Genomic DNA, 25,865 nt, shown 5'->3' on the forward strand with positions numbered 1-25,865 from the left:
AGACAATCAAGGTCTGGAGAGGGGTCCAACAGGTGCTCTTCCAGCAGGGACTCAAGAGACAATGTGATGCAAAAACCCTGCTGCTACCAAACTGATGAGCTATTTGCCTCATGCTCAGCTCCAGACAGAAATGAGTTTCTGAACCCGTAATTCAGAGTGTATGTTCCAGCAGAGAAATCAACTATTCAAGAAACAATATGGCAAAGAGGTGCATGACTGGCTGATTGACAAATACCCATGAGGTGATGTCTACCTATCATGCACTGGAAAATGCCTGCAGGCTCTTGCTGTTAGGCCCAGTAGTATTGTTTCCAAAGCTACTGCTCAGTGGCATGGCCCATTTACCTATTACCCTACATCTTTATGACAACAAGCTGGGATAGGGCAGCTTTTGGGTTTTCCAAGGCTGTTAGTTTACTTATTGTAAATTCTAAACCTTGTGGAAAAGATTCTTTATCCTATTGTCACAAGGTCATAAAGCCACTGGGATATGGGTGTTCTGAGTATGAGAGGACAATGGCTCCTTGAGAGCAAAAATGAAGGTCTAGAGGAAAAGTAATTTACTTCTGCTTATGGGACCTTGTAAAGACAAACATCTCTCAGGAAAGCAAGGGGTACTCTAAGAGTGAATGATGTCCCTTTGCCATCCAGAGGTACTTCTGTCAGATGCTACGCAACTCAGCACTGGTGTACCTGGAGCAGTGGATTTAGAGAAAAGATAGGGTAGGAGATAAGAATAAGACTGAGTAAGGGTCAACCATGCCAGGTGATGTGACAGTTATTTCTCTGAAGCTTCCAGGTTGTTAGGAAGATGATGGTAAGGGCCCACTTTTGAGATAAGGAAACTAAGCCTCAGAGAAGCTATGTAATTTGGCCCAAAGTCACAATGAACAAGAGACTGAGCTGATTCAAATCCAGGTCTCTTTGACCCTGAGGGCCCTTATCTTTTCCTTTACCCCACCTTCCTTGCCCCTTAGAAAAGGTAACTTCCAAGGATGAAATCTGAAATGGGGTAGAATTTAAGAAAACTCAGGAGATGTCAAAATCAATTCCTTTTAAAGCAACCTCTGTCCTGAAATCTAAACATCCTTATGGTTTTTGTGGTGTGATACATGCCTTACCACTTTTAAATGAGCAACAGTGTCTGAAGGCATTTCCATTAATTCTTACTAACATGAAGAGATCTGGCCCACACAAATCTGAAATGCATAGGAACAGGCCTTAGCAAACAAAGTAAAGGGCATATATCTTTTCCATTAAAAAAAAAAAATCAGGTATTTCTTTTCCCAGCAGACAGGGAGAGGAGAGATGGCATCGAAACAGCAGTATCAAAGCTTAGAATGGTGGGAGTCTGACCTACATACAATTTTTTTTTTTTTTAAAAACAGGCATCTGAAGCCTAAAAAATTAAAAAGTTTGCTAAAATTAGGTTTAACTAGTAGAAAAATCCCTCATACTCTCTCAGGTTTATTAAATCTTTTACTAAAGCATTACACTCATGACACCTAATGGAATATTAGTGAAGGACCTTAATTTTATTCTTCTTTGAGTTGGGAAAGAAAGGTAGGGAAATAAAGTGAATCTAGGAAAGGGAACCTGTGAATTTCCAGTCTTGAGCACATTTCATCAATACATTTCTAACTGTCTATAGCACATCCTCTGGCTGAGTCCCCAGGAGAACAGAAATAACAAAATCAGGGCCAAGTGAGGGGAAGCCCAGGCTCCTTAGAGACTCTGTGCCTTCCCCACAGCAGCTTCCTGGGGGTGCCTGTGACAGACCCTCTTTGTTGAAGACTGGGCCCTCACTGTTCTCTTTGTGAGGGTAACCTGCTACCCCGGAAAGTAGCACAGCAGCCTTGTTATCACATGATGCAAGTAGGACCAAAGGCACCGCAGATAAAATCTTGGCTGATGTGATGGGCTATTGCTTTTCTTTTTCAGTGTGGAGTTGATTCCAGGGGTGGGTCAGAAAGTGATGACTGGTTGTAATCCTTTCCTGAACTTTATTTCTGACGTGGTAGGGTTGTATAAGTAAGTCTGAAAGGCTTAAAAGCCAAGCGTAGCTGGGTGTGGTGGCACATGCCTGTACTCCCAGCTACTCGGGTAGCTGAGGTGAGAGGATTACTCGAGCCCAGGAATTCGAGGCTGCAGTGAGCCATGACTGCACCACTCTACTCTAGGCTGGGCGACACAGCAAAACCCTGTCTCAAAAAAAAAATGGTCCTTTTTTTCTTTCTTTCTTTTTTTTTTTTTTTTTCCAGACAGGGTCTTGCTCTATCGCCCAGGCTAGAGTGCAGTGGCATAATCTCGGCTCAACTCAGCCTCGATCTCCTGGGCTGAAACGATCTTCCTGCCTCAGCCTCCCAAGTAGCTAGGACCAGAGGTGCACGCCACCACACCCAGCAAATTTCTTTTATTTTTTGTAGAGACTGGGTTTCACCATGTTGCCCAGGCTGGTCTCAAACTCCTGAGCTCAAGCAATCTGTCTGCCTTGGCCTCCCAAAGTGCTGGGATTACAGGCATGGGCCATATTTCCAGCCCATTCTAGTTTTATCATCAGAATATCACTGTATCATGTCTGAGTTCTCATCAAACCAGACCAATCCGTTGTGATGTTTTAGGCATTTCCAAAAATTCTTACAACATTGAGGAAACAATGAAGATATTAAAATCAAACATGTTCTTTCCCTCTGCTTTCACCTATAGCGCACACACAAAGGCTTTCCCAATGCAGGCAGTGGACTTAAGATCCATGAGGAACACCCAAGAGTGCCTCATGTATTACAAATGCCTAGGAAGGGCTGGTCCTGGTGGCTCATGCCTGTAGCCTCAGCACTTTGAGAAGCCAAGATGAGAGGATCACTTGAGCTAAGGAGTTTGAGACCAACCTGGGCAACATAGTGAGACCTTGTCTCTACTAAAATACATACATGCCTATGGAGGGCAGAGCTTACCGCTATAATTATTTACTACATTTCTGTAATTTCCTTCTAACTTAAGTATTTTCTTTTAAACCTGTGCTAAAGTTCCTACAGTCCTGAGCATCTCAACTTAAGAGATCCTGCCAGGTGAGGTGGCTCATGCCTGTAATCCCAGCACTTTGGGAAGCTGAGGCGGGTGGATCACCTGTCAGGAGTCTGAGACCAGCCTGGCCAACATGGTGAAACCCTGTCTCTACCAAAAATACAAAAATTAGCTGGGTGTGGTGATGGCTGCCTATACCAGCTACTGAGGAGGCTGAGGCAGGAGAATCGCTTTAAGCTGGGAGGTGGAGGTTTCAGTGAGCCAAGACTGCACCATTACACTCTAGCCTGAGTGATAAGAGCGAAACTCTGCTCAAAAAAAAAGGCCAGATGTGGCTCACACCTGTAATCCCAGCACTCTGGGAGGTCAGGGAAGGTAGATCACTTGAGTTCAGGAGTTCAAGACCAGCCTGGGCAACATGGTGAAACCCCATCTCTACTAAAACTACAAAAATTAGCTGGGTGCAGTGGCACATGCCTGTAATCCCAGCTACTCAGGAGACTGAGGCAGGAAAAACCCTTAATCCCAGGAGACAGAGGTTACAGTGAGCCAAGACTGCCCCACTGCACTCTAGCCTGGGAAACAGAGCGAAACTCTTGTCTCCAAAAAAAAAGAGATCCTCAGCAGTCAGAAGTGCCTTATTGCTCGATTAAGTAGCATACCTCAGCAAACAGCAGCCACCACCCAGGTCATTCTCCTTTGTGGTTCCCCATGTGCTTTCATATTCATAGATACCATGGCCCAGGGTGTGGTCAAGGGAATACCATACATTTGCTTAAGAACTGGTTTCTATTATGACTATTTATCTTTTGCCACCTGGAATGGCAGTCTTATAGGGAGAATCTTAATGTAGGCAACACTTGATACAATTTTATAGTTTAAATGAAAAGGAATGAAATGCAGTGCTGTGTATTTTATTAAGATCAACAAAACCTGGTCAGGTGCGGTGGCACACGCCTGTAATCCCAGCACTCTGGGAGGCCAAGGTGGGTGGATCACGAGGTCAAGAGATCGAGACCATCCTGGCCAACATGGTGAAACCCTGTCTCAACTAAAAATACAAAAATTAGCTGGGTGTGGTGGTGCATGCCTGTAGTCCCAGCTGCTCAGGAGGCTGAGGCAGGAGAATCGCTTGAACATGGGAGGCGGAGGTTGCAGTGAGCTGAGATTGTGCCACTGGACTCCAGCCTGGTGGTGACAGAGACTACATCTCAAAAAAAAAAAAAATCAACAAAATCTAAAGGTGGTCTAAGAACAAATGGGGCCAGCCTTCAGTTTCCATTTGCCAGATGGATACCAGAAACATTCTACTGCAGATACTTCCCTTGCCTTTTTATTTGGTAGGAAGAAACCAAGTTGGGATACTCTATCAGAGACAGGAACAAAATCTACCAAAAGTTGGAGCTCTTATCAAATAATAAGAGCCAAGGAAGGGCAACAGAGGCATGCACACAGTAGTCTCTAAACAAAAACTATAAGCATTTGATGAATCAAAGGTAGGGGAAAGGGCAGAGGGGCTGAAGGACTTACAGAGGTATAGGTACAAACTAAATGGAATATGTACCGGTGCCAGCTTATACCAGCTACATCGATACCTAGAGGTCCATATGTGTTTGAGAGCCTAGCAGATTCATAATACTGAGCTGCTATTTTAACAGGCTCTACCATTAACTGATGGAGAGTTTTGTAGAGAAAAATTACATGTAACTTATCTGCATACTTATACAGAAGCCAGAGGGATGAAAAATTAACCACTTGATAATAAATCTGCCTAGTCTCTCCTCTCAGCACTTCCCCAACCTTACTGGCATTCAGAAGCTGATTATTCCCATCATATATCATAAAGTCTAGCCAAATACCAAAGACAGCCAACTGACCCAGATAATCTTCAGCTCCTAATGTAAAGGCTGTGGGCTGTGAACTTTTCTGGAATTTAGGAATCATGAGTTGGAAGGACCTGCCCATAGCTCTTACCTTACCCTGTGGCAAATCAGAGATTAAAGCCATCCTGGCCCCAAAATGCTACAGACAAACTTACTTGCCCTGGTTTGAAAGTCCTCTTTAAGTCTGGGCACGGTAATTCACACCCGTAATCCCAGCACTTTGGGAGGCCAAGGTGAGTGGATCACCTGGGGTCAGGAGTTCAAGACCAGCCTGGCCAACATGGAGAAACCTTGACTCTACTAAAAAATAAAAAATTAGCTGGGCGTGGTGGTGCATGCCTGTAATTCCAGCTACTTTGGCGGCTGAGGTAGGAGAATCGCTTGAATCCATAAGGTGGAGGTTACAATGGGCCAAGATCATGTCATTGTACTCCACTGTGGGCAACAAGAGTGAAACTCTGTTTCAAAAAACAAACAAACAAACAAACAAAAAACAAAAAACTCTTTAGCTGAACTTTAGAATATAGTGATTCAGAGTTATCTGTTAGAACCAGCTTTTTCTGAACTGGTAATTTTAAAATAGTGTGTTTAAGTTATTGCTGTTCTTTCTTTCTTTCTTTCTTTCTTTTTTCTGAGAGGATCTCTCGCTCTGTTGTCCAGGCTGGATGGAGTGCAATGGCATGACCTTAGCTCACTGCAACCTCTGCCTCCTAGGTTCAAGCGATTCCCGTGCCTTGGCCTCCTGAGTAGCTGGGATTACAGGCGTGTGCCACCACATCTGGCTTATTTTCCTATTTTCAGTTGAGACAGGGTTTCAACATGTTGGCCAGACGCTGGACTCGAACTCCTGGCCTCAAGTGATCCACCTGTCTTGGCTTCCCGAAGTGCTGGGATTACAGGCGTAAACCACCATGCCCAACCTAATTTACTGTTGTTCTTAATTTTACTCTCTAACAGACTTGACTTAATTTTACATTCAAACTCCAAAGCAACCCAACAAAAGGGGTAATTTGGAAAAATGATTATCTTGAATTGCTGGAACTCTCACATACTGCTAGAGTGTAAACAGGCACCACCACTTTGTAAAAAGTTTGGCAGCATCTATTAATGTGAACATATGCTTATCCTATGATCTGCTCTTAGGTATATAAATACTCAATTCTACAGCTTAGGAATATATACAACAGAAATGTACATATATGTCTTTTCAAAAGACATGTGCTCATTTATGTTTACAACAGTACAAACTATTTGTAATAACTAAAACCCGGAAATCAGTCAAATGTCCAACAGAAGAACAGACTAATAAATAGTACAGCCACAGAGTAGAACACTGTATAGCAAACAGAGGGAATAAATGTACAACCACTAACAACAATGTGGATACATCTCAGATATGCAGTATTGAGTGAAAGAAGCCAGACATGGCTGGGTGTGGTGGCTCATGCCTATAATCCCAACACTTTGGGAGGTGGAGGCGGGAGGACTGCTTGAGCCCAGGAGTTCAAGACTAGCCTGGGCAATATGGTGAGCCCATGTCTCTACAAAAAAGTTTAAAAATCAGTGGGGCGTGGTGGTGTGAACCTGTGGTCTCAGCTACTCAAGAGACTGAGGTGAGAGGATGGCTTGAGCCTGAGAGGTTGAGGCTGCAGTGAGCCATGATAGTGTCACTACACTCTAGCCTGAGTGACAGAGTAAGATCCTGTCTCAAAAAAAAAAAAAAAAAGGGCCGGGCGCGGTGGCTCAAGCCTGTAATCCCAGCACTTTGGGAGGCCGAGGCGGGTGGATCACGAGGTCAAGAGATCGAGACCATCCTGGTCAACATGGTGAAACCCCGTCTCTACTAATACAAAAAATTAGCTGGGCATGGTGGCGCATGCCTGTAATCCCAGCTACTCAGGAGGCTGAGGCAGGAGAATTGCCTGAACCCAGGAGGCGGAGGTTGCGGTGAGCCGAGATCGCGCCATCGCACTCCAGTCTGGGTAACAAGAGCAAAACTCCGTCTCAAAAAAAAAAAAGGAAAGCAGCCAGACAGAATAATAAATATCACTGTGGTTACATTTAGATAACATTCAACCAGCCCAACTAGTCTATGGTGCTAGAAGTCAGGACAGTTGTATCCTTGGAAGGGGAGGCGACTGAGTATTTATAATGAGGGCCTCTGTCACAGGAACATTCTCTTTGTTAAAACTCATCAATTCTGCAAGTATAGAGGAAGTAAAAAAAAAATACACCTAATATTTATGATTTGTGCATTATCCAAAATGTACATTGTATTTCAATAAAAAATCATGAGACTATCTTGTCCTAGACTAAAAATAAAAAAAAAAACCCTCTCATTATGCACTGCACTCAATAATTCTTTCCTTTACAAATCCACTTTAGAAAAGCCTATTTTTGTGAGAAAGTAAAAAGATTAAAATGACCTATTTCTCTTTCGAAGACTATTTTTATGAACTCTACTTTGCTGGCACTGCTTCACTAGAATAGTTGTATCTGAATCTGCTGTAAATCCCCTCTTAGTCTTCTGTCACGGGAGGCAGCACTGTGGCACTGGCCTCACTTTGGAATCAGATGGAGCTCAGTGTGAATCCTGGCTCCTCCACGGAGCAAAGCTATGTGGCCTTGCCATAAATCAGTTCTTCAACTGTAATGTGTAATGAGAAGTAAGCAAAACAATGTAGGTGATGGGCATGGCACACAATCACCTATTATCACCAAAATGTCATTTAGGGAAGAAAGCAGATGCACCTCTCTGCTCATCTTTTTCTTTTTTCCAATGCAATCTTTGCTCATCTTTTACAAACTAAATGTAGATGCTAGCACTCCTCAGATGTTCTCTGTAAGCAGTTAATGTGAATATGATGCTTTAGCACCATCAGAACCAAATACTAAGTAGCTACTACAGTGAACTTCCTCTTAAATGTTTATCCCAGTATTTTAGAAACTGAAATTTTACTTATTTTTTATTTTATTTTTCAGAGACAGGGTCTCACTCTGTTGCCCAGGCTGGAGTGTAATGGTGCAGTGGCACAATCACAGCTCACTGCAATCTCAAACTCCTAGGTTCAGCGATCCTCTAGCCTCAGCTAGGACTACAGGCATGTATGTAGTGCCACCACACCTGGCTAATCTTTTTTTTTTTTTGGTAGAGAAGAGACAGCATCTCTCTATATTGCCCAGGCTGTCTCAAACTCCAGGGGTTCAAGCGATCCGCACACCTTGGCTTCCCAAAGTGCTGGGATTAAAGGTGTGAGCCACCAAGCCTGGCCTAGGAATTAAATTTTTAAATAACTACTGTTTTTGAAAAATTACTTTGTGATCTGCACTCCATTAAGCATTTGTATCTTTTGAAAGCTGAACTCTGGAGAAAATCAGATCCCTTACAGAGAATTTAAGATCCACTCAAGTAGATAGAAAAGAAGACTGAGAAAGAAAGCATCTTGTTGTTGTGAATATGGCAAAATTCTAAGGCTATCTCCACAAATGTCATTTAGAGTGGCAAGTCTGATGATGGTAGTAATTTCATGACTGCAATTTAATCGTGTGAGTGTGTGTAAACAAAAGCTTCGCAAAGTAAACTTAGCCCCATTTTTCAGTAAAGCTAATAAATACTAAAACTATAGCCTAAAACATATTTTGGATTGTGAATAAGTATGTTGATAACACCATGACCTGCCAGAGAATCTGCATCCCATTCCCAAAAGCACAAACCCTGACTCTGGCTAAGCACTTGGTAAATTACTGTGGATAAGCAAACTTTAAAACTCTTACAAGATGACTTTCACTTGAGTAACATAATACATAGCACACACTCATAAATGTTGCCCTCTAAGAACAGAAGAAATGTGGGGTTGGGGGTGAACTGGAATTAAAAGTACATCTTAGGTTTTAATGGTGCTGGCAGTTAAGTTCGAAGGAACTGTGAACTCAACTTTCAAAGTGGTTAAAATTTAGTAAGCAATAGTGAATTCGAAACAGCTCTCATAAGCTACAAATGGAACAATTTAAGCATCAAAAAAAGTCAGGTGCAGTGGCATGTGCCTGTAATCCAGCTACTTGGGAAGCTGAGGTGGGAGGTTGCTTGAGCCCAGGAATTTAAGTTCAGCCTGGGCAACTGTGAGCCCCAGTCTTTTTTTTTTGAAACGGGGTTTCGATCTTGTTGCCCAGGGTAGAGGGCAATGGCATGATCTCAGCTCACTGCAACCTCTGCATCCCGCGTTCAAGTGATTCTCCTGCCTCAGCCTCCCGAGTAGCTGGAATTACAGACATGCACCACCACGCTCGGCTACATTTTGTATTTTTAGTAGAAACAGGATTTCTCCATGTTTTTCAGGCTGGTCTTGAACTCCCGACCTCAAGTGATCCACCAATTTCACCCTCCCAAAGTGCTGAGATTACAGGCATGAGCCACCGTGCCAGGCCGAGACCCAAACTCTTTTAAGAAGAAATGAGAAACACAAATAGTATCTACAATAGACTGAAACACACAATATATTAAAAAATATATAATTTCACAATATTAAAAATATACACACACTCCAACTTTGCTGGTCACCTTTGGTGACTGCGGGGGCAGCAACTCATTATACAGATAACGAATAGAGGGAAAATATGAAGCATTTATCTAGGCTTTCCTGTAAGAACTAATTTTCAGGGCAACTAAAAAATTGAGGGAAAAAAAGTTTGTTTTTTTAAATGAAATAATCACTACTATCAACACTGAAGAAGTAATAAACTTAAAAATCTCACCACTTTGAAATGCCTAATAAAATAGCTTTTTTTTTGAGACACAGTCTCATTATTTTGCCCAGGCTGGAGTGCAATGGCTCAATCTTGGCTCACTGCAACCTCTGCCTCCTGGGTTCAAGCAATTCTTGTGCCTTGGCCTCCTGAGTAGCTGGGATTGCAGGTGTATTCCACCGCGTCTGGCTAATTTTTGTGTTTTCAGTAGAGATGGGGGTTTCGCCATTTTGGCCAGGCTGGTCTCAAACTCCTGACCTCAGGTGATCTGTCCACCTTGGCCTCCCAAAGTGCTGAGATTACAGGTATGAACCACTGTGCCTGGCCTAAAATAGCGAATTCAGGAAGCAATTCTGAAAGCTCAATTCAAAAACAATTAAGTCAAATGGGGATTTTTATAGTAGATGAATCCGACTGACACCACCAGAACTACAGATCAATCTTAGTATCACAAAAAGAAAAACTGACATTACAAGAATGCCTGATCTCATAAGTGAATCTTGGCTGGGTGTGGTAGAGCTCATGCCTGTATTCTCAGTACTTTGAAAGGCCGAGGGGGTAGGATCGCTTGACCCCAGGAGTTCAAGACCAGCCTGGGCAATGTGGCAAAACCCTATCTTTATAAAAACAAAACAAAAATTAGCCAGGTGTGGTGGTGTGTGCCAGTAGTTGCAGCTACTCAGGAAGCTGAGATGGGAGGATTGACTGACGCTGGGAGGTTGAGGCTGTAGTGAGCCATGATCATGTCACTGCATCCCACCCGGAGCGAGACAGCAAGACACTGTCTCAAAAAACAAAAAACAAAAAATCAACAACAAAAAAAGTGAATCTGAACCTATTTGAACCTGATAAAATATCCAGAGCAGTGAGCGCAATCTTCTGGTTTATGGAAAATGTGTGTTTGTGTGTTGGGGGTGGGGATTGAGGAAGTAGAAGGACATATGACATGACACTATGCATCTCTGGTGTATAATCAGGCACCGCCACATTGTGGAAAACCCTGGTTTCTTCAATACACAAATGGCACAAAAAAAGGGAAAGTGAATTATTATATAGATTTTTAAGAGACACGTCAACAAATGTAAAAAAAAGTGTGAATCTTAATTGAATACTGATTCAAACAAACTAAGCACTCAAGACAGTTAACTAATGATATTATGGTTACTTTTGTTTGATGGTGATGATAGTTATGTTAAAGAATAAGATTCCCACTAGTTAGAGATATATTTGAAAAGTCTATCTCATTTCCAAAAGTGAGGAGGAAAAGATAAAAACAGACCCAAAAATGTTGATAATTTTGAAGCTGTCCAATAGGTACATGGAGGATTATCATACTATTCTCTCTACTTTGTCTATAGTTGAAGATTTCTATAACAAAAAGTAAAAATGGCAGAAAGATCATGGTTTGGTGAAACCAGGTCATGGGAGTTTACTGTGTTGTGTGTGTTTATCTTTGAAAATGTCTATAAATTTTTTTTTAAAGTATCAAAAATCCAAGAATAAATTTTGAATGAACTCTGAGATATTACTGTCCATTCAGAGGCAACCTACTAAACGAAAAGGCATCATATCAAGAGAAAAGGAACATGGAAGGGTTTATGTGGTGATTAGCCTAAATCTCACATGCCTACAATTTTCCAGATGACAATGAAAATTCTGAAGTCTTCATCAGAAAATATCACCTGTGTGGTTGGTCCCTGTGATGCTCTGTGCCTCAGTGATAACCACAAGCTTTTTCCAAGAGCAGGGCCTTCCCCTTACCTGGCTGGGGTAGATGAGGTGGTGGCATCTGGTGGTGCATTAGAGGGTAGGGAGGGGGCTGTTGATGAGGCATCATGCCAGGGTGCCCTGCTGCTCCAAGTGGGGCCAGGCCAGGTCCTCCTGAGTGCTGGTGTGCCTGTTGAGGGTTCTGGCCATGCTGCTGCTGTTCCATTTGCTGTCGTGCTCGTAATTCAGCATACTTCAACTGTTCCATGTGGAAGTTTTGGCGTTCAGTAAGCAACTGCTGCCTCTGTTGTTCTAGCTGTAGGCAAATGAAGTAGAAGAGAAATGACACCAGCAGAGGCTTTCAGGATTGGATAACACAAAGGATAAGTACATGATGCCTGAATTCCCGCTATCCCATTACACTGACATCACCACCTCACTTTTTGCACCTTCTACAGTGAGAACAAAGGCATTATTTCTTGAATAGCATATTTCCATTTGGACATGTGTTACCATGGTCAAAGTCTTCCCCATGTTGAGTCCAAGTCTTTCCTTGTAATCTTCCCCTAGTAGGGCTACTGCTCTTTGGGCTCACTGGGACACATGTAATCCCCTCTATGTTTGGCAGGCCTTTAGATATTTAAAAATACTATCCATGCTGTCTGAGTCTTCCACAGGTAAAACAAGCCTCTCTTGTCCTTGTAATAGTTCCTCAGATGCTAATACTTCGAGTTCACCCAACCTTCCTATGTGCTCTCTTCTGGATGTGATACTTTTGGTTATTGTCTATTTTGGAACATAACACCAGAGTTAAATTACTCTGCATGAATTGACGTGGCCTTAGCTGCAAAGATATGCATTTCTCTATGTGGAACTTTGGCAGTGCCACTGCAAATCTTAGCTTTCAAGTATCCAAAATTATACTTGGTGACACATTCACAGAATATTTTAGTTGCCTAAAAAAAAATCTGCATGAATCTTAAAGACTACAAGCCATTTCAATATTCAAGATAATCTTTCTGGCACTCAAATGAGAATTAAGAGAAATACAATATTATATGTTTAGTTCAGAGAATGAAGTCTATCCTAAATTAATTTAATTCAGGGCTGATAAAGAAAATCAACCTGAACATGCAGGAAAATGAAAATCCAGATCTCTGGAAGTAGTATAAAAACCATAAGCATAAAGGAGGGTTAATAAACCCACTTCTTTTCAATAATGTCCCTATCCCATCATTTTCTTTTTTTCCTTTTCTTTTTTTTTTTTTAATTTTTATTTATTTTTTATTGCATTTTAGGTTTTGGGGTACATGTGAAAAACATGCAAGATTGTTGCATAGGTGCATACGTGGCAGTGTGATTTGCTGCCTTCCTCCCCTTCACCTATATGTGGCATTTCTCCCCATGCTATCTCTCCCCAACTCCCCACCCCCCGCTGTCCCCCAACAGACCCCAGTGTATAGTGCTCCCCTCCCGTGCCCATGTGTTCCCATTGTTCAACACCTGTCTATGAGTGAGAACATGCGATGTTTGATTTTGTGTTCTTGTGTCAGTTTGCTGAGAATGATGTTTTCCAGGTTCATCCATGTCCCTACAAAGGACGCGAACTCATCGTTTTTGATGGCTGCATAATATTCCATGGTGTATATGTGCCACATCCCATCATTTTCATAGCAAAATCTGAGTCACTAGGAATTATTTTGTAGTGCTGTGTTGTCCAATACAACAGTCACAACCCATATACAGAGACTGAACACTTGAAGTGTGGCTAACATGAAATGAGATGTGCTGTCAGGATGAAATGCATAGTAAAATTTGAAGACTTAATGTGAAAAATTGTTCACATAGATTATTACCTATACAAACAATGTATACATGTAGGTTTTACATATACTGGATTATGTAAAACATCGTGTCACCTGTTTTTAATTTGGCTACTAGAAAATTTTAGTTATATATATGGCTCACATTATATTTCTGTCGAATAGCACTATTCTGAGGCATTTAATAGGCTAAGGAGGTGGAATGTTTTAGCTTTTGGGGGCAGTCAGTCTGTGGATAAATACAACATACTATTATTTGCAAAAACTAGATGGAATAAGCATGAGAATTCGCCTAAAAATCTAGGCTCTTGGAAGAGGGCTGCCTGGGGAGAATCCCTGTGAAACTGAGTGAGAAGCATCAGTGGTTATCAGGAGTAGCAACTAGGGTATTTCCATGGACAGATGGGGTGTGGGAAGATAGGCCATGAACACAGTATGAAGAGAAGATGTAAGAGCAGGTGGGGAGGAGAACAAATAGAGTAAATGGTATAGCTTATGTCCTGGGTTTTGCTAACTGGCTTATAGAGTTTCCTTAGGGAGAAGATCTTCTAAAACAAAATGTTTTGAGAGAGGTTGAGGGTTACCAGGAACGAGTAAGACAGGGTTCTACTCATGGTCCTAATAGTCTAGTGTGGGCTCTTCATTTTCTTTTTCTTTTTTTTTTTTTTGGTGGGGGGGCTCTTCATTTTCTAGGAAAGGTGATATGAAGAGGGTAAAGCCTGTCCTGGTTCAGTTTCCTGTGTGCATGATGAGAAGGGAGTTGTAAGATGTAAACAGCAAGAGAATCTTCTGGAAGTCCAGTTCTGTAGGAAGACTAATCAGATTAGCAAGTAAGAGGCAAAATGATTGTAAAAGGTGGGGCGGGAAATCTAAATATTATGGCTACAGATCGTTGGTTTTGCTTTCTTCTTATAAGTACCACGCGCTAACCGATTGCGCCACTGGAGCCGTGGTTTTGCTTTCTTCTAATCATTCTTTCTAGGAATTTAGGACTCTATGAATTTGCTTAAGAGGTGGCCAGGAAATGTCCTCTTATCTATGTTTTTGTCGAGTGACTACTGGTCTGAACAGCTTGGCTGTAGTCCTACCGTTATGTAAGAACTATGGAATTTAGGTCAAGATATGCTTTATAAAGAAGCTCAACTGCTAGTGGAGGGAGCAGTGACTCTAAAAGGAAATTCTGGTCTCTGCACTACCTAGCTGAACTTTCAGTTCTGTTTTTAACCAAACTAGTCTTTCTTTGGTGGCTTACTTTAATATCAAGGTATTAACCTTGGAAAGAAAAAAAGAATCTACTGTTAAAAGGATGAGATGGCCAAGCTGGGAAGAAAAATTTGCCCAATTTTCCTTTTCTACAACATGTGCTAGCCTGTATTATCCTCTTTATTTTCTGAGTTTCATCTGTCATTTTAAAACTTAGAAGGTAATTTTTTTTTTTTTTTTTGAGACGGAGTTTCACTCTTGTTACCCAGGCTGGAGTGCAATGGCACGATCTCGGCTCACCGCAACCTCCGCCTCCTGGGTTCAGGCAATTCTCCTGCCTCAGCCTCCTGAGTAGCTGGGATTACAGGCACGCGCCACCGTGCCCAGCTAAAGAAGGTAATTTTTAAAAAGTAATTAGAAGAATTAGAAAGCATAAGTGATGAAACACATACATAAACCTGAAAGAGAACCCAGTTTAAACCAAAAGTTTCAATGTGGGGCTGAACAGGTCCTATGAGTTGAGAGCAAGGCACAAATAACAGGCTATCAGCTGACTCATGAGGGCCATCTCTGCTCTGGTGCCAATGCAGCAGAGCTTGCCACCGTGTCTTGGCCTCATCACGCAAAGGAAATACCTTTTCTTGTTCTAGACACCTTATTTTTGTTAAATCAAGTTGAAGACTGCATTCACTTTTGTGACAATCAGAAAGAATGTTAACTAGAAATATCTGAGGGAAAACTGGCAGTACTGGTCATACTTTAAACGCACTTAACAAATGACCCAGTGATTAGGAATCTGGAAATCTGTCCTAGAATCCTATATGTATGAGTGTGTAAGGATGGTCATCAAGGCATTATTTTTGATGTTCAGTTACATAAGATAACCTGAATGCGTGGTGAAAAAACAAGTTGCCACAAAAATATTTATATGATAATCCAAGTATATAAAAATGACTTTGTGATCATGTATAAACACATTTATATATACATGTAAAATGTTCTGAAAGATATAAACTATTAACAGTGACCATCCATAGAAATGAAACTGGGAATTGGAGAATTTTTCTCTTTTTTTTTGAGTCAGAGTCTCGCTCTGTCACCCAGGCCAGAGTGCAGTGGCTGCCTCCCAGGTTCAAGCAATTCTCCTCCCTCAGCCTCCCAAGTAGCTGGGATTACAGGCACCCATCACCATGCCCAGCTTATTTTTGTATTTTTAGTAGAGACAGGGGTTTCACCATATTGGCTAGGCCGATCTTGAACTCCTGACCTCGTGATCTGCCTGCCTTGGCCTCCCAAGTGCTGGGATTACAGTGCTGGGTGTGATGGTGTGCACCTGTAATCCCAGATACTCGAGAGGTTGAGGGAGGAGAATCCCTTGAACCCAGGAGGCAGACACTGCAGAGCCAAGATCATGCCACTGCACTCCAGCCTAGCAACAGAGCGAGACTCTGTCTCAGGGGAAAAAAGAAAACAAAAAAATCACACACATATATGTAAATATTTTTTAATAATAATAAAAAAGGCTCCAGCGAACCCAGTTTTTCTTACAAGGCTGCTTATGGCCCTGCTCTGAAGACACATCCTGAGCCCCCACTTCCCCTGCTTTCAAAAACCCTGCCTTCCTCTCCCTCTTCACTGTGTATGTATAAAGCAGCCGTATCCAAGCGAAATCTAACACAACAGAGCACTTTCAACACCAAGACATGAAACGCATACACAGCTGCAAGTGCAGCTGAAGTTCACACAAAGCTCTTCTGCCTTCTATTCGCATAAAGCAGGGAGGGGGGTGGGAAAGAGTAAAAGACAGTGAAGGCCACAAAAATCTATCCATAATGCCAAGGACTGAAATATGCTGAGACTTGAAGCCTCAGAACTAAAGTAAATAATCACACCTTCCTTTTCAATGTTTGGTATCGGTAATGAGAAATTCACTGAAGAAAACCCAAATCCAAAATAGATATATCCATTCTTTTTTATACCTGAGGAAAAAGAAAACAATGTAATTGCATTTTGCTGCTTCCATGATTGGATTTGCAGAAATCCAAAAAGGGAGTCTGCATCATTATTGCAACAGTCATTTTATCTTTGTTGCAATGTGCTTGCTTCATGAGGCCACATGTCTTTCTGCTTCAGAACTGAATCTGCTACTGGGTATGGGTTTTGAATCTCAAATATAACTACCTTTAATGTAGTAGCAAATGTTGAACGATAGATTCAATTGTACAACAGGTAGCACACAGATGAATTACTACAAATACACAGAAAACAAAGTGAAATATAGTTATACTGGGACAGTATGAAATTCTTTTTGGCCATTCTTTCTTCCTTAGTTTGTCATAAAATATAACAAACCTGTCTAAACTTACTTTCTGTTTGTTAGGATAGCCCATTATCTCTACCTTCAAAATCCATCCAGAACTTCACCATTTCTCTTCACTTCCATGACACCCTGGTCCAAGCCACCATATTTCACATGCATTAACCTAACAGCCTACACACCAAAAGTCTCCCTGATTCAACCTTGCTGCCTTATAATTTACTCTCTATAACACAGTAGTCAGAGCAATCACTGATAAACTGTAAAGAAGATCACTTCAGTCCTCAACTCAAGGTCCTGTGATAATTCCACATTTCAGAGTCAAGCAAAAGGCCCCTGGATGGCTTACAAGAAATTTCTGTGATTTGGTCACCATGATCTCTTTGACTTCATCCTAACTCCCTTGACTCAGAGTGCTGTAAGGAGTCAGCAGCCACTGCCTTCATCAGCTGGTGCTGTGGGCATTTATTCAGTATAGATTTAATGACAAAGGCTTTGAGTCCACATACTTGTGGATAATTAACATGGTCACCCTCCTTGGAGAGAGCAGTCCCACAGATGATTAAAGGCTAGGTTCTGAGGACTAAGTAAACTAACTTATCTAGATCAGTTTCTTTATATCCTCTTGTTATTTAACTTAAGCTGCAGGCACCTGGTAAGAGAATCAGGCTGCCTTCAGCCAAATCTTATTCCAAGGCTTTTGCAAGACTTTCTGGCCTTCCAAGGTTTGTGCTTTTCCAATTTCTCCTTTATAATTTTTTCATAATTTTTTATGACTTTATATTTTTAAATAATTTCCTTTATAATTTCTCCTACCACCTTGACTGAACTCCTACAAGAATCAGCTCACAAACCCATTCTCAGTGGCCTCCCTCAGTGTCTTTTAAAAAAGCATTCAAATGTAAATGGCTTATGCGGGACCCAGGGCTTACACTTCTCTCTAGGTAGTTCTAGTCTACAACACAACCAGTGTCCAAAACCTGCTTTGTTGACTGTTGTGTGCTTCTGCCTGGCATCAAAAGCTGCTCAGTCTACAGACACAATGAGTGACAGACCCACTGGAAGCTCAACACCCTCCCCTGAACTGGAGTGCTTTTCTCATGCCAATTTCCTGACAGACTCTGTAACTTCCATAACTGCCTTTCCTTTAATATCAACACTTTATAATAGGAGAGCGCTGGAAGAGCTACTACTAATTATAGCTGAATTCACGATACCTATAACAAATTTGATTTTTTTTTTTTTTTTGAAACAGTTTTGCTCATTGTCCAGGCTGGAGTACAATGGAATCTTCACATGCTGCAACCTCTGCCTCCTGGTTTCAAGTGGTTCTTTTGCCTTAGCCTCCCAAGTAGCTAGGATTACAGGCACTCCCCTACCACACCCAGCTAATTTTTGTATTTTTAGTAGAGATGGGGTTTCACCATATTGGCCAGGCTAGTCTCGAACTCTTGACCTCAGGTGATCTGCCTGCCTTGGCCCCTCAAAGTGCTGAGATTTCAAGAGTGAGCCACTGTGCTCGGCCCTCAAGTTTTTATATGGGTACATTTAATTACAAAATACTTAAGACTAAAAAGAAATTTGATCTTAAATCATTTAAAAAACTTTATATTTGATTCTGAGTCTTAATTTCTGAAATCTATTGCTATTTAAACAAAATCAAATGTTCCACTTTAAAAAAATGTTATCCTAAAGCTACTGCTTACTGGGTAAAGATGAGCAAGAGTATACTCTAAAATGAACTGAGGCAGTACAGGAGGTGAAGAGTTAGGTGCCTCTACTCCTAGCTGATCTATTCACTGTCTGGAGTATCAACTTTATTGATTTGTAATAGAAGGATGATAGAAGCTGCATATGTATCTCACAGTCCCTAGGTTAAAATGAAATCGCAAAAGTTCATTTCTTTATAAATTATGAAGTACTAGATAAATACAGAGAGCTGAATGAACAGGTTGGAAATCTGGCTCTGTCATTTCTGACCCGTGTGATCTGAGGTACACAACCTACCAGGTTTAAGCTCTAGTCTGGAATGTAAGAAAGCCTAAAAAAAAGTAGCTTATGTTGTCATCCAGCATCACTGCTGGATTCTTGAATAAGGAGATTCAAAACAAATATTATTTTCTTGCTTATGGCTTCCTCACATAGTTTCCAGGGAGATAAAGTGAGTAAATCCATCTAAAGTGCTTTAGCCTAGTAACTGACCCAATAAATGCTCAAAAAGCCAATAATGGCTTACAAATCTTAAGAATTTCGTATATATTTGTAGATTACTGGTTTGCATAATGGGAGGCATGTATTTACCAAACACTTACTATGTATGTGCTAGCACTGTGCCAGGCATATGCCATACTTCTCTCAATCTTCACAAGAATTCTGTATGGAAATCATCAGTAGGAAAACATTCATAGCTTTGCTTCCCACAGGAAAGGATAGGATGCTAGTGCTAGGGTGAGAAAGAGGTTATGTCTTAATTATACACAAAATGAGCGAGTGGCATTTTGAAGTTCAAAGGATCCATTTTGGTTGGTCTGAGAGAGAGCCTCCAAGCTGCTGCCAGTGATGCTGCTTTCTAATATTTACACCATCCCCACTGAAAACTACCCACCTACTCCAGATCCAGAGTTGGTTTGTGTGACCAACAGGATGCGGCAGAAGGGATGTGACTAGCATGTTTAGATTATAAAGAACACTGTAGCTTCCATTTTGGGTGCTTTTTCATACTCTCACTTTTTTTTGAATCACTTTTCAGAAACCATGGCAATTTATAATACAGTTGAATTACTGACATTCATTCAGAGGGGTAGGGACTGTCTCATACAAAGAATTTTCCTGCCACAAACAGCTGACACCAAATGCTGATTAAGAAAATAACGGTCGACCATGAAAGAATTCAAGCAGAGCAGCCCTCTGGGATGGAGTCTGGAGAGTGTTTTCCCAACATTTTCAGCTGTGTTGTTTTATTCAGAAAATATTTATGAAATATTTCATGTGATTTGACTAGAATGTAACATATTTTAAAAGCCAAAAAGCTGGAGACAGCAGCTCATGCCTATAATCCAAACCCTTTGGGAAGAGAAGGTGGGAAGGTTGCTTAAGGCCCGGAGTTTGAGAACAGCCTGGGCAACATAGTAAGATCCTGTCTCTATTAAAAAAAAAAAAAATTAACAGGGCACAGTGTCTCATGCCTGCAGTCCCAGCTGCTTGGGAGTCTGAGGAGGGAGGATCACTTGAGCCCCAGGAGTTTGTGGCTGCAGCAAGCTATGACTGCACCATTGTAATCCAGCCTGGGCAACAGAGCAAGCCCTGTCTCAAAAAATAAAAAAGTAGGGAAGTTATATAATTTAAGTTAAATAGCTATTTTTTATTTTTATTATTTTTTTTGAGATGGAGTCTCACTCTGTAGCCCAGACAACAGGTCCCTCAGAAGGTTTAAAAAACTGGCAGACCTGCAGGTTCACTCTTTGAAAAGCAAGCAACTTAGTGCTGAGGAAAGAGCTTCTCGAAAAACTAGATATATTAAATGCTCAGGGTTATCCCAATATTCAAGACTAATGGATTAGTTTGCTTTGCAAATGACAGCAAGATGTCTTGTTGCCAGTGGGAACTACCCAATCGTTATTTGAATTCTGAATATGCCAGTAATAAACTCCACTATATTATAGCCCGCTATTACTCCAGGCCCTCTAAGAAAATCCACAAAATAACAAAAGGGAAGTTTATTAGAGAAAGATAAACAAAGATTCATTCCCCAAAGCTTCACCTATAGGATGTTTTCTCTGACAACTTCTCCCTCTCCCCATCTCCCAGGATTCCTCCTTTCTGTTCCCATAGCAGTATCTGTACAACTGCTGTACTATACAAATACAATGTGTTGTCACTATTTGTTGACTGTTTCCCCCATTAAACTAGTCTACAAAGGTGGATTATCCTTTCCACTTTCCCAACTATGACAACAATGCTGGCATACACTCATTCAAGATATTCAAATAAGGGCCTGTGATGTGCTACTTCTGTGTTAACAAAGATATCTGATTAAGTCCCTGCCCTCAAGAAAGTATATCCTCTAGTACAGAAATTCAAACACATGAATTGGTGATTACAGTACAATTAAGTGCTTTGTGAGGCCACCACAGCAGTAAATGTGAAGGCCATGCCATGCACAGCTGAAGAATGCAGGAGGTAGGCAAAAAGTGGGGTAAAGAGCCTTCTTGGCCAGAGAAGCAGGATGCAAACAGTTGGCAAAGACAGTAAGGCAGTGAAGGAAGTCTATATGTGGTGCGGCATACATAGAGGGTGATAGATAGGAAGCCGGGGTCTCATGAGCTCCTGGGGCAGAAGGTCAATGGTATGAGAGACGCTTACAGAGACAGAAGCTCAATGACAGACGTAGAGAATGGAGTGAGAGGCACAGTGAGTCCCTGATTAGACTCCTTCTTAGGGAGCTGAGGATGGGGTGGCATAGAGTGAGGGTAGGAGAGCTACTGAAGCAGTCTCTTCCTACTCATGGGGCGAGATGGTCTTAGGACAAAATGGATATGGGCTATGGTAACAGACACTGGGCTACTCATCATGAGGAGTTCAACAGAGGACTTGATTGGACTGGCCACTAAGAAACACTTTAACAAATACAAGAAGATACTTGGGCAAATGTAAACAGTGATCCTAAAATGATCAGTATTCTGGAATAATTTCTTTTTAAAGTTCTACCATTTGGAGTCAGTATATCATATGTAGATAAAAAAGTCAAAATAGAGGGAAAAAGTCCTAACTCAATGCTCAAATTTAGCCCATGCTTAGGAAGTCACTAATTGTTTCTCTAGTCAATTCATTAAAAAATTTTTTTTCACAAGAGCTTACTTAATCTCTGTTTCTCCAGAAATTCTCCCAAGATAACCAAATGTTCCTCTGCTTCTAAATTTCTTACTTTTTATGACTTCCACTCTCACTTTTGGCCCTTTTCATAATTCTCTTGGTCCCATTTGGATCATCTCCTTATGTCAAAAGTTTCTGCTCCAGAGAATGCTACATACAAGACTCAGGATGGGTCTACTTCCAGCTACATTCAGTACAGGAGAAGGAAAGGGAAGTGTGAGAAAGCCCAAGGATGGATCTGAAGGAGGATAACAGAAAACTAGGCTCCTAAAACTCAAGATGAGATTAATTTCTACTTTGTAATATTTACTTTGAAAAAGTCAGGAATCAAGAAAATCTCTGAACACTTATACACTGCTGATGAGACTGTAAACTAGTTCAGCCCCTGTGGAAAGCAGTTTGAAGGTTTCTCAAAGAACTAAAAATAGAATTACTATTCAACCCAGTTATCACAATACTGGGTATATACCCAAAAGAAAATAAATCGTTCGGCCGGGATGTGGTGGCTCACGCCTGTAATCCCAGCACTTTGGGAGGCCGAGGTGGGCACATTACAAGGTCAAGAGATTAAGACAATCCTGGACAACATGGTGAAACCCTGTCTCTACTAAAAATACAAAAATTAGCTGGGCGTGGTGGCATGTGCCTGTAATCCCGGCTACTTAGCTGAGGCAGAAGAATCGCTTGAACATGGGAGGCGGAGGTTGCAATGAGCCAAGATTGCGCCACTGTACTCCAGCCTGGCAATAGACCAAAACTCCATCAAAAAAAAGAAAAATTAAAAAAATTAAAAAAAAATCATTCTACCAAAAACACACCTGCACGTGCATGTTTATTGCAGCTCCATTTGCAATAGCAGAGACGTAAAATCAAACTAGGTGCCCATCAACAGTGGATTGGATAAAGAAAATGTGGTACATATACACTATTAAATACTACACAGGCATAAAAAAGAATGAAAGTATGTCCCTCGCACCACCATAGATGCAGCTGGAGGCCATCCTGTGAATTAATGCAGAAACAAACAAAAAAGCCACATGTTCTCAGTTATAAGTGGGAGCTAAACACTGGATATACATAGACATAAAGATGGAAACAACAGACACCGGTGACTCCAAAAGGGGAGAGGGGAAAAGGGTGAAAGACTAAAAAGGTATATATTGGGTACTATGTTCATTATTTTGGTGACAGGTTCAACAGAAGCCTAAACCTAAGCATCATACAATATATCCATGTAACAAACCTGCACGAGTTACCTCTGAATCGGAAATAAAAATTAAAACTTAAAGAAAATTGGCTGGGCGTGGTGGCTCATACTTGTAATTCCAGCACTTTAGGAGGCAGAGGCGGGTGGATTACCTGTCAGGAGTTCAAGATCAACCTGGGAAACAGGGTGAAACCCCGTCTCTACTAAAAATACAAAAATTAGCTGAGCAGGGTGATATACACCTGTAGTCCCAGCTACTCAGAAGTCTGAGGCAGGAGAACTGCTTGAACCTAGAAGGCAGAGGTTGCAGTGAGCAAGATCGCACCACTGCACTCCAGCCTGGATGACAGAACGAGACTCTGTCTCAAAAAAAAAAAAAATAAAAGAAAAACTCTGAATTAGATAATGAATTTATACAGTTTCTACTGTATTGGTAACAAGTAGGTAATCAAATTAAGATCTAAATTCTGTAGAGAGAAGAATTTAGTATTATCATATATCTTCACAGCCAACATGTACAAGAAGCTGAGATTTAGATAATTAGTTTCAGAAAGTGAACAGAGTGCCTTTTATTTAACATCACTGGCTGATAATCCTTTTGAATGGGCAAATCAAACATAGGAAAAAGGACAGAAGTTAGCCATGGAGACCAAGAGAACAGGCTACCATTTATTTTACCTGACTTGCGTTTTGTGAAAAGTGACTAATATTTAATTGCGAAAAAGCCACTATAAAATTCCAGTTACTTACAGCTTCTTTCTCTCTGTCCATGATAGTTTCCAGCTCTTCAAAATGTCGAAGTTTGATCTCTAGTTTCTTCATTTGTGTCTCAACCAGCAGAGCTACCAGGGACTTGATCTTTCTTTCTTCCACTGCAGCCAGGTGCTAAGGGTAAAACATCATTCAAACTATTTAGGTAAACATTTGCTTAAAGAACATTAAGAAAATGCTGATGATATTCAAAGTGGAGATTATTTAATTTATAATGGTACCCTATATGTCTCCTTTGTACGTTTCTACTAAACATTTATTTCAATCTAAAATAACTGTCGCTGAATTTCTGGTCCTGATAGAGATAAATCAACCCTTAAAAGATTAAAGGAAATGCCTCACATGGTAAACTACTACCTTCAAAAAGTCTATCAAGGAGAGGACAAACTAGGACCCTGATAGGCCAAAGAAGAAGACAGGAAGTACCTTCCACCCCATCCTGGCACTCAGTCTGTCCCCTCACTATCCTTTCCTCCCTAAGACTTTTCCAGTAGCAGGAAGGCAGCAATCTCCTCAGCACCTGACACGAACATACAAAGCCTCGCCCTTCTCTGTGGTGAGCAGACCTCATGTGTGGAAATAAAGGGGAAAACAGTATTTCACCCATAGTTTCAGGTCCAGGTCCATAGCTGAAAAAACAGATACAGTACCAAACAGATAGGTACTCTGGAAGACTATCACTCCTTTGCCACAAGACTGACGGTGAACCCTACTCATGCTTCTTGCCAACTCAACAGCACAAAGAGGAAGATGCCACATTACTTATATCTGCTCAAGACCCTAACTACTGGCCAGTAATTAATCCCACCTTCTATAGGACATCATCCAAAAACTTCCCCAACAAACTCCCAGCACCACTTTTCATTCACTTTTATTATATTTGTGAAATTTATGTGTTTATCTTGCTTCTACACAAGGCTTTTTTTTTCCCTTCTTCTTCTTAAAGAAGCAGGGTTCTTCATTAAAAAAACCTATGTTGTCCATGTTGGCCTCCAACTCCTGGGCTCAAGTGATCCTTCTGCCTAAGTATCCTGAGTAGCTAGGACACGCCACAGCTGTGCATGCCACAACAAGCATCTTACCAAGGTTTTAAGAAATAGCATGGAATGGCTATTTTACTGATCTCTTAATGATCTCAGGTCTCCTATAGAACCTAGGAGCAACCATGGAAGAGGAACTTAATATAGGCTTTGGGGAACTATGCTGAGACTTAACACTTGAAAAAGAGCCTAATTTTTCATTCATTTGTAGTTGAAAATGAAAACTGTAGTTTGAAAGATATGAAGACCCATTTTCAGAAAGATTCAGAAATGTAGGCAAGAGATGACAATGAGGTTTTATAGCTATTAATGATCATGTTTGCTACCCTAAACTATAATGAGCTACATCCATGACACCAAAAAATAAACATTATGTAATTCTAAGGTATTATCATTGTACAATGTCATACAATTTATATTTCTGAACAAAAAATGTACGCACATGATATAAAATGAAAAGTTACAAAGAGGTATAAAATAAAAAGTCTCTCTCTCACTTCTGTCAGCTATACAATGGTAACTCTTCCTTTGGAAGAGAATAATGTTATTAATTTCTGGTCTATTTTTATGAGAATGTGACTCCTAGAACTCAGATGGTTTGAAAGAAAATGTTCCTTTCTTTCTTTTCTTTTTTTAAAAATATTTATGCAGAAATTGGGTGCAGGGGGTGGTAGGGGGAAAATATGGGGAAAAGGGATCCTCAAGTGTTATTCAATAAAATAATACCAAATATTTCCTCTTAAAACTACAGGTCATTGGTTGGCCATGGTAGCTCACACCTGTAATCTCAGTACTTTGGGACGCCTAGGTGGGGAGATCACATGAGACCAGGAGTTCGAGACCAGCTTGGCCAATGTAGTCAAATCCTGTCTCTACTAAAAATAAAAAAATTAGCTGAGGAAGGTGGTGAACATCTGTAATCCCAGCTAATCAGGAGGCTGAGGCATAAGATTGCTTAAACGCAGGAGGCAGAGGTTGTAGTGAGCTGAGATCACTCCACTGCACTCCAGCCTGAAAGAGCAAGACTCTGTCTCAAACAAACAAAAAAACCTGTAGGTCATGTGTTTTAAAAAATAAAAGGGCCAGCGAGTATTACAAAAATTTAGAAGATCCATGTCAAGAAACATTATTGAAATTTTAAGAACACAAGACACAGAAAATGCTACAAGCTTTCAGAAAGGCACCCTCCCAAGAATACAGATTACCCAAAAAATTGGTCTGTATCATACTTCTTAAAATTAGAGGCTGGGCGCGGTGGCTCGTGCCTGTAATCCC

The 25,865-nt window shown here is 41.0% G+C and overlaps 1 protein-coding gene across 2 annotated transcripts in view; it reads right to left on the reverse strand.

Moving 5' to 3' along the window:
* SMARCC1 (SWI/SNF related, matrix associated, actin dependent regulator of chromatin subfamily c member 1) overlaps nt 1-25,865 on the reverse strand; it is a 202,799-nt gene that overhangs the window by 14,068 nt on the left and 162,866 nt on the right. For both annotated transcript variants that reach the window (XM_012473838.3, XM_064367033.1), the window contains 2 exons: nt 23,530-23,664; nt 11,412-11,673 (listed from right to left, as the gene is read on the reverse strand). In XM_012473838.3, the coding sequence (XP_012329261.1) occupies nt 11,412-11,673; nt 23,530-23,664 (397 nt within the window). The remainder of the gene's footprint in view (nt 1-11,411; nt 11,674-23,529; nt 23,665-25,865) is intronic.

This window comes from Aotus nancymaae, unplaced genomic scaffold, assembly GCF_030222135.1.
Source record: "Aotus nancymaae isolate 86718 unplaced genomic scaffold, 86718_ANA_hifiasm-v0.15.2.pri h1tg000067l, whole genome shotgun sequence".
NCBI classification, from domain to species: domain Eukaryota; kingdom Metazoa; phylum Chordata; class Mammalia; order Primates; family Aotidae; genus Aotus; species Aotus nancymaae.